Here is a 10,246-nt window from a genome sequence, read left to right on the forward strand (position 1 = left end):
AGTAGCCGGAGTACGGCGAGTCCGTGGACGACCTCTGTCACGTGATGGTGGAAAGAGAGAACCTGACTCCCGAAGGGGCAGCTCCAGATGACGAAACACCTTTTTATCTGGATGGTGTCGACGAGGATATCTAGCAGCATAATCACGAGCGGCAACACCAGCCCGGTTATCAGATGCACCATGAACCAGAAGCATATCCACATATTCATCGTTTGCGTGTGCCATACGTCTGCCACACTGGTTTAGAGGTTTACAATGAGAAAATTTGATACTTGTACGAATTTACATTGGAGTCCATCACGGTCGCGTTACTCTGCTCGGTGTTAGTCACTGTCTGGTGCACAGCGCGTACGGTATAAACACGCTGTCAGCCCTCGCACTGATCCACCTAACGCACACTACCCCTCTGACATATATTGTTCACCATGATTCATCCCGACACCGCTAATTGTGAAATGTTCGGGTTCGAATTACAATGTTTTCCTAACGGTAATAGACATTATTTTTCTACAGTCCCAAACACAGAATAATAATAATAATAATAATAATAATAATAATAATAAAAATAAAAATAATTCTCACACAGGAAAGAAAAATTATTGGGAAAATTATTGGGCCAAATCTCGCTGACGAAGGATATAAGTTTCACACCAGGGACAGCACAGAGAAGTTCTCCAACATCGCAGGGGACATTAGAAAGAGGTGACTAAAATTTTGTGGACACATTAGCAGACTCCACAGACCAGACCCACCAACAGAATCCTCAGGTACATCCAGAAACTCAAGACCACTATACTCTGGTTGGCACAAGTCAAAACTGATCTGGAAAGAATTCAGATTCAGCGGACGTCATGGACAAAGGCGTCTATAGACTCAAGGTGTGCAAGTGCGAAGTGATTTCGGAGAAAACAGCACCAAAAGCCCAAAGGCCAAAGTGGACTGAAAAAAGGAAGAGAGCCTTTAGTGAACGAATGAAGGAGTACCGGAAGAACAGGAAGAACAAGTAGTCATGAATGTTTCGCGAGGTCTGATAAAAGGCCTGTAGCTTATGTAATAATAATAATGCATTGAGATACATGCTAAACAGCATGCTGTTACCTGACTCAGTGTTGAAAGACACTATTAGTGAAACGATGGTGATAACACGTACAAATAGTAACCGAGTTCGGACATTATTCACAAAGCACGTTGCTAGTCCTACTAGTAACGTAAGGCCCTAACGAAATGTAATGGAACTGAACGAGGCAAGAATAATTGTTGGTACTGATTTATGGGACCATTGGAGGAGGATACAAAGAAAACGGGTTTCGCATCTAGTATACGATGTGCTGTGAATAAATTCACGCCCTCAACGTGGAAAGAGCTTCTTTAGAAGTTGACCAATTTTCCGTTTCTACAATTGTAATATGTATGTGCAAATGTTTTCTAGAGGACCCGCTGCAATCGCTGTTGACGATTAAGATGCCGTATACCGTACCACCTGGATATGCCTCCACCCAGGATCCAACCCTCGAGCTTCTGCATGCTAACCTAAAACTTTATCCACTGCACGTACTGTACAGCATAATGAAGATCTGCTGACAGAGATAGTTACCTTACATGTGGTTAGAGTGTTGCCAGATTGCCGCTCTTTAACGTCCTTTTTCTGCCGGATGAAATTTTGTGAGAGACATTTTTTTTATCGCTGGCATGTGAGGAGTCGCTCTGCGAAGCCTGAGTGCGCGAATTTCGCTTCACCCTGTATAGTAAAAGAGCTTAGCTATTGTTGGGTTGTGCTATTGCCGATAAAAAGTGGAATGATCACGTAGATATAGATGTAGATGGTTTCTGTCGAACAGCAGCGAATGATGTTTATGATAGGAAGGACTGGGAAAAGGGAGGTGAACATTATTCGTGTTGAGAAATTTCTCTTTATTTTAACGAACACACTAAGTTTGGTTCATTACACATGTATTGGAAAAACACCTTGAGTGGTACTGGCTACTAAGAAACAGAATAATTCACAATCATAAAACTGTACCAGATTCATTAATAGCAAACAGATAAAATAAAATAAAAAAAGCTGTAGTAGTGCAATAAAAGAGGCTTTAAAAGTTACAGTCCAATACAGAAGTATGCTTCAGAAATAAGCACCATATGAGAAAATTACTATAACGCCGGATAGCGTAGGTGCGTAAAGATCGCAAGAGAATTAACCAGACAAAACTGATGTTAAATATTGCGTCGCAATTGGTACAAAAATTCAGTGAGAACCTTCATGAAATTAACAGATCTTAAGTCTTCTAGTGTTTGGCCAGTTCAAAACCAACAGTGTATGCAAGCAGTAAGGTTAACAACTGTTCAATTGGGCGAGCCATACCTGCATAAACAGTCTAGTAAATACATCTAGTAATTACTCAGTCGGTAAAATAGCCGTCTAAACCTTCAACAGTTTACATGAGCTACAAATTAAAAAACTTAAAAGGAGAGCTGCATTAAGAACGCAATCATTAAGACACTCAAGTCCCACCAAAAGGAACACAAATGCTTGCCTAGTTAAAGAAATGCAGAATTTAGTACAGAAATTGAAGCAGACCTCTACTCTAGACCGAACGCCGCACGACGATCAGACTACTACTAAGAGAAACAAGTAAATAATTTTTCATTGAGGTGACGAAGCGGAACCAATGAAACTTGTAAGGCAGTCAAAATCTAAACACTGTTCCTAATACAATTATCGAGCAGGAATTTCGACTGCCAACTACAAATGTTCCAAACTCGCACCACTTGGACGATGGGTAAACAATATGAGAGTAAGTAAATAATTAAGTTTAAGAAACCCGCCCTTGCAAACAATAAAATCAGCACACTACATTTTTCTAATAAAAAATGTGAATTGAATGTCAGGTGACTAGGATCTCCCGTCGGGTAGACCATTCGCCTGGTGCAAGTCTTTCAATGTGACGCCACTTCGGCGACTTGAGCGTCGATGGGGATGAAATGATGATGATTAGGACAACACAACACCTAGTCCCTGAGCGGAGAAAATCTCCGACCCATCCGGGATTCGAACCCGGTCCCTTAGGATTGACAGTCTGTCGAGCTGACCTCTTTCTTTTTCATTTTTTTTCGTTGTATTTGCTCGAATCTGACTTCACATGACATCCATTGAATTTCGTTGTTGATCTTTTTACTCAGTTTTTTCATTACAGAGACATGCCAGGTCTCTGACCGAACACGCTGAGCTACCGTCCCGGCTGGCCACTCAGCTACCGTGGCGGAAATTTTCTGTATTATAAACACTCAATAAGAAAATAGGTGAAATTGTGCGCTCCAGTAATGGTACATGCAGGACGTGGATCATGATATGTACCCACTTAATACTGTATATAAATGCACGGCGCTACAAATCCGACCCCTTTCAGTAGCCAGCTAGGAAGTTGAGACCGAACTTGGCAAATAACACTCAAATCGGAGCTTTAAACAAAAAAAACAGCAGTTTTATAAGGGAGAACACACAACTTTCCTGCCTAGACACAGAGGCGGGATCAATAACCAGCAGTCTGATATGGAACCGGACGTGAGCCTCGAACACACAACTAGAACACCGCCGGAGTGAACGGTCACAGTACTGGTGCAGGAAATGGCAGTTGTAGTTATGTCTAGTGCCGATGCTTGGCTCACTCGCATACGATAAACCAAATCGAAAGATCACCAGACGTATCCGTACAACGGTCTAGGAAGCACAGCGTGGAGCTGCCACATTACTTCACGGCGGTCCGCCATCCGCCTGCAGGTCAGGTCGATCGCTGAAGCACAAAACACGCTGCTTCCCTCGGTACACGCCCCACACGTCCAAAGGTTTGCAGACGGCGGCAGCCGAGGTTACACCCCAGGAACCCGCCTGAGTGTCGCTTTCTGACATCGCTAACGTCCAGGACTGGTGACTTAGCTGCTGAACTCATACTAGCCATCAACTGCCGGCACATTACTCACCTCGCCGCAACGTTCCATCTCGGCCACCTCACCTCAAATGAAATGTTTCACCTTCATGGTCTCACTGTCCTCACCTCCGATCTCCGCGCGAACCACGCCCTCCTAAGGCAAAGATATTATGTTAGACTCCATGGCGAGAAGATACACACTGATTCATTTAACCTGGCCACGTTTTGAGTATTTTCATCGAAAACGGATATTATGTACAATATAATTTCCTGGTCTACAACAGAATTTATAGTTTTATTCACGATCTCAGCAACAAAAGATGACAAGGAATCTAAGAATTTTTAACATGTTGCAGCCCTGTCAGCAACTGTGATAAATTACTATGTCAAAAATCCGCCACAGTTGGAAAATGTTACTGGCCTTTACCCAGAGTTCCAAAGTAGCGGCAGGCCGTTGTGGAAGAGCGGTTCTAGGCGCTTCAGTCCGGAACAGCGCTGCTGCCTCCGTCGCAGGTTCGAATCCTGCCTCGGGCATGGATGTGTGTGATGTCCTTAGGTTAGTTTAAATAGTTCTAAGTTCTAGGGGACTGATGACCTCATATGTTAAGTCCCATAGTACTCAGAGCCATTTGAACATTTTCCAACGTAGCGTCCGCGGCTAACCTACCGCTTTCCAAAAGTGGGGCCGGGGCTGTTCCTCAGCTAAGTAACGTAGCTTGACATGGTACCACGATACTTTAGCTTCTTATGTTTGACCGTGCCTTATTCTGGCATGTATTTATGCTTCTGAAGAAGGCGAGATTACTCTAGTTGAAATCTGGCTTAAGACCTGTAACAGTTCGCAACTGAGGCGGATTTTTGAGATAATAACAAGGAATAATTCTATCATGAAACAGACAACTGCTTCACAAGTCATTTAATACGTCATACGAAGCTACCCGTACATTAATTACAAACACTTATATGACCTTTTGCAAGAACAACAGGTCGTTGAAATTAGTCGGGAATTGTGTCTAGTAGTTCTATTATGAACGTCTTTAACTTGTCAGTGTTGATGGGAGCGAAAAGGTATTATACTTACACGAAACGAACGAAAGTCAGAGGATCCCCGTGAGTGGGTCTGCCCTAAAGCATCAGTGTCTGCGATGATCATAATGTATCTGTTCTCATAAATGTCGCATCTTGAGTTCAGAGTGCTCTACTCAAATGTAGAAGTACTGAGGAATTATCAAATAATACCGTTCCATTGTTCATATCTTAGAGACGGCTAAGTCAGTAATGAAACAAATGCAAGACATACAGGGTGACAATTACTGAACTATAGGGAAAAAGAAAACTTAAAATGCTTACAAACTACGGCGTGCGCACACTTTATTCAACATGTAAACGTCATACAGATATTAGGATTTAGGTTATAACAAGTTCGATATGTCTTCCATCATTGGCGATGATATGGGGCAGACGGAATTCTGCATGATCCGCTGATGTGTCGGAACATCGATGTTGTCGATGACCTCCTGGATGGCTGTTTTCAACTCAACAGTGGTTTTGGGGTTAATGCTGTACACCTTGTCTTTAGTATAGCCCCACAAAAAGCAGTCGCATGTGTCCAGATCCGGAGATTGTGGCGGCCAATCGAGGCCAATGCCAGTGGCGACTTCGTACTCCAGAGGAAGAATGCGGTACCCAAATTTCTCCTCCAGGGCATCACTCTTCTGCTTCGAAGGGGTCGAGCTCCGTCTTGCATGAACTACATCTTGTCGAAATCAGGGTCACTTTGGATGACGGGGAGGAAATTATCTTCCAAAACATTCACGTACCGTTCGGTAGTTACCGTACCATCAATGAATATCGTACCAATTATTCCGTGACCGGACATTGCACGCCACACAATCGCCCATTGAGGGTGGAGAGACTCCGCGAAATGCGGATTCTCGGTCCCCCAAATGCGCCAAATTTGCTTATTGACGAACCCATTCAGATGAAAGTCAGCTTCGTCACTAAACTAAACTATCGAGAGCATACTAATTCCCAACATGCCCCGCGGCCAACCATGCAGTTTGAACGTCCTAACGCAAACCGTTCAGAAGTTATGACGATTTTATTTCATATACTTCAATAATTTTCACCCTGTACCCCATCGAGAACGTTCAGGGGATTGTGAGTTGTTTTCTCACACAGTGTTTTTTTCTCCTTCCGTCAGTATTCGTCTTGTGTGGGCTTGGGAGCTCTGCTCTAACCAACACAAATTCAGGAACAGTTTTTGTGAAATAGAACACACAATCTTCATACATAGTATCATAACAGCCATGTTCAGAGACAAGCAGAGGAATTGCATCAAATAAAACTTTCTATTTTCCTCTCAGAACGATTCAGTGACAGTCTGTCAATGCAACAGCTGGAAAGGTGCTCGGGATGAGCTCAAACACGCCAAGAACATTGTCTATTCACAGCGAGTGCAGACAGACGTTAAAGAAAATATAATCTTCATGCAGTTCGTACTCTTAAATTTTAGGTGATTGAGCTTTAGAGATTACTGAATCGTTAAGGAAACGCAATTTTGTGTTTACCGAGATTAATTATGAAATAGTCCTCACTAAGTGACTTATAGCCTCTTTTCAAACCTATATTAGTAACGGAGATAACGGTATCAACTTCGTTTCCTTTGAAAGGGCACTGCCGATTTTTTCCCAGAACCTCCGACCCTGAAACATTCTGAGCTTGTGCTCCGTCTCTAATGACCTCGATGTCAACGTGACGTTAAGCCCTAATCCTCTTTCCTTCCTTCAACTTACCTTTTCAAATTATATTATAGTAATTTCTTCTGTTGGTACCGTTCGAAAAGAGACGAAATCAACGGCTTTTGATCTGAAAAAATCAGTTGCTAGTTTCGGAGTACTTAAAATATTTAGAACGTGGGATTTATCTGTTTTGAACAAAAAACTGATTGCTGGTTAATGCGAAAGATCGTGTTGTTATACGGAATTGCCTGCTCCATCTTTAAGCAGTTACGAGAGTTTACTTACAAAAGCAGAATAGTGGCGAAAAACTTTATATAAAACTGGTAGTAATCACACTTGGCTAGATACGTTCGGACCGACACACTAACTGGAAGGCAAAAGATGTTGCATCTAACGATGATTAACCAGTAACTAAAATGGTTCAAATGGCTCTGAGCGCTATGGGACTTAACTTCTAAGGTCATCAGTCCCCTAGAACTTAGAATTACTTAAACCTAACTAACCTAAGGACATCACACACATCGATGCCCGAGGCAGGATTCGAACCTGCGACCGTAGCGGTCGCGCGGTTCCAGACTGTAGCGCCTAGGACTGCTCGGCCATTCCGGCTGGCACCAGTAACTACCTGTTTCTGAAAGAACATTGACAGAAAAGTGCTCGTCAAAAATTGGATGTATTTATAAAGGAGGTAACTGAACTACAAAAATTGTTAAATAATAATTCCGTGTCGTGAGTGTAATATAAAAATAAACACATTACAAATTACATCATGAGAGCAAGATAAAAGCAATAACAAAGGAAACACTTCCGTAAAATTCCATTTCTCTCATCAAGTATACGAAATGCCCATTGTTTACCACAATACACATCTGCAGCCGCCGGTGCATCAACTTCAGGATAGACTGAAGAAATTCTTTCGATATAATTGAACATCCTGCAACGATGAGATGTTTTGAACTCTCTTGCGCCGTCGGAACTTGTTGATAGTGTTTTACTTTAGAGAAAAAGTCTACTGGCTTCCAGTCACGCAAACACACAGGCCAACTGACAACGCCTTCACTTTCTATTGATTGATCAGGAAAGAGCGGGAAACGCGTAGAGTAATGAGGCAGCACCTATGTTGCTGAGACCGTAGACATCAACGTATTTTGAGATTGCAGGAGAACAGATAACGCTCCGATAAGAAATTGTATCTTTTACCCGTTAAGCTTTCTTCAGTGAAGTAACAACCTGTCACGTACTCGCAAATAATTTCGCATCATACGTACACACTCCACTACCTCTGATGTTCAGCTCCCATCAAGCAGTCCGGATTCTTAGTGGACAAATAATGGGTATTTTTTACATTCAGCTCTTCGTGATTATTAAAGATAATTTCATCGGTAAAGAGAAGTCTTTGAAGGAAAAAGTTACTGTCCCGATGTCACATTAGAATGGAGCAGCAGAACCCCATGCGCATTCGACAATCGCGCTGGCTAATATGGTGCAGTTGCATACATATTTCTTAATGGTGACTAGTTCCTGACGGGTCTGTATATTTCCAAACCATTGAGTCTTTCTCATGTGATTGTGCAATAATTCCAGTGTAATATATAAAACTTTTGGTCTGTTCTTAGAAAATTGGAAGCGTCTATCCTTGGCAGAAAGGTCAGCTTAGCAAATATGGTTGAGTGTATTTGACGGACGCCTTCAGTGTTCAAACTGAAGGCGTGTGTTTGGCCTTGAAGTTATTTGTTGAGCTGAAATTCTTGTGACCCCATAGTGGTAACACCTGCCACGTAGACTACCTTACAGACACGTAAGGTGACCGGGACTGCATATACTCCAGACGAAACTACACTCCTGGAAATTGAAATAAGAACACCGTGAATTCATTGTCCCAGGAAGGGGAAACTTTATTGACACATTCCTGGGGTCAGATACATCACATAATCACACTGACAGAACCACAGGCACATAGACACAGGCAACAGAGCATGCACAATGTCGGCACTAGTACAGTGTATATCCACCTTTCGCAGCAATGCAGGCTGCTATTCTCCCATGGAGACGATCGTAGAGATGCTGGATGTAGTCCTGTGGAACGGCTTGCCATGCCATTTCCACCTAGCGCCTCAGTTGGACCAGCGTTCGTGCTGGACGTGCAGACCGCGTGAGACGACGCTTCATCCAGTCCCAAACATGCTCAATGGTGGACAGATCCGGAGATCTTGCTGGCCAGGGTAGTTGACTTACACCTTCTAGAGCACGTTGGGTGGCACGGGATACATGCGGACGTGCATTGTCCTGTTGGAACAGCAAGTTCCCTTGCCGGTCTAGGAATGGTAGAACGATGGGTTCGATGACGGTTTGGATGTACCGTGCACTATTCAGTGTCCCCTCGACGATCACCAGTGGTGTACGGCCAGTGTAGGAGATCGCTCCCCACACCATGATGCCGGGTGTTGGCCCTGTGTGCCTCGGTCGTATGCAGTCCTGATTGTGGCGCTCACCTGCACGGCGCCAAACACGCATACGACCATCATTGGCACCAAGGCAGAAGCGACTCTCATCGCTGAAGACGACACGTCTCCATTCGTCCCTCCATTCACGCCTGTCGCGACACCACTGGAGGCGGGCTGCACGATGTTGGGGCGTGAGCGGAAGATGGCCTAACGGTGTGCAGGACCGTAGCCCAGCTTCATGGAGACGGTTGCGAATGGTCCTCGCCGATACCCCAGGAGCAACAGTGTCCCTAATTTGCTGGGAAGTGGCGGTGCGGTCCCCTACGGCACTGCGTAGGATCCTACGGTCTTGGCGTGCATCCGTGCGTCGCTGCGGTCCGGTCCCAGGTCGACGGGCACGTGCGCCTTCCGCCGACCACTGGCGACAACATCGATGTACTGTGGAGACCTCACGCCCCACGTGTTGAGCAATTCGGCGGTACGTCCACCCGGCCTCCCGCATGCCCACTATACGCCCTCGCTCAAAGTCCGTCAACTGCACATACGGTTCACGTCCACGCTGTCGCGGCATGCTACCAGTGTTAAAGACTGCGATGGAGCTCCGTATGCCACGGCAAACTGGCTGACACTGACGGCGGCGGTGCACAAATGCTGCGCAGCTAGCGCCATTCGACGGCCAACACCGCGGTTCCTGGTGTGTCCGCTGTGCCGTGCGTGTGATCATTGCTTGTACAGCCCTCTCGCAGTGTCCGGAGCAAGTATGGTGGGTCTGACACACCGGTGTCAATGTGTTCTTTTTTCCATTTCCAGGAGCGTAGTACCCAGTATTCAGCAAAGGTCGCCGTCGACAAGGAAATACACTCCTGCAAATGGAAAAAATAACACATTGACACCGGTGTGTCAGACCCACCATACTTGCTCCGGACACTGCGAGAGGGCTGTACAAGCAATGATCACACGCACGGCACAACGGACACACCAGGAACCGCGGTGTTGGCCGTCGAATGGCGCTAGCTGCGCAGCATTTGTGCACCGCCGCCGTCAGTGTCAGCCAGTTTGCCGTGGCATACGGAGCTCCATCGCAGTCTTTAACACTGGTAGCATGCCGCGACAGCGTGGACGTGAACCGTATGTGCAG

General features: G+C 45.0%; 1 protein-coding gene across 1 annotated transcript in view; it reads left to right on the forward strand.

Annotated features, from left to right (window-relative positions):
- The window catches only part of LOC126416975 (uncharacterized), an 86,225-nt gene extending 76,235 nt beyond the window's left edge, over positions 1-9,990 (forward strand). Inside the window, exon 3 of the mRNA XM_050084857.1 lies at positions 9,919-9,990. Coding sequence (XP_049940814.1) covers positions 9,919-9,990 — 72 coding nt within the window. The remainder of the gene's footprint in view (positions 1-9,918) is intronic.
- The last annotated feature ends 256 nt before the right edge of the window (positions 9,991-10,246 follow it).

The sequence above is a fragment of the Schistocerca serialis genome, chromosome 8, assembly GCF_023864345.2.
Source record: "Schistocerca serialis cubense isolate TAMUIC-IGC-003099 chromosome 8, iqSchSeri2.2, whole genome shotgun sequence".
NCBI lineage: Eukaryota > Metazoa > Arthropoda > Insecta > Orthoptera > Acrididae > Schistocerca > Schistocerca serialis.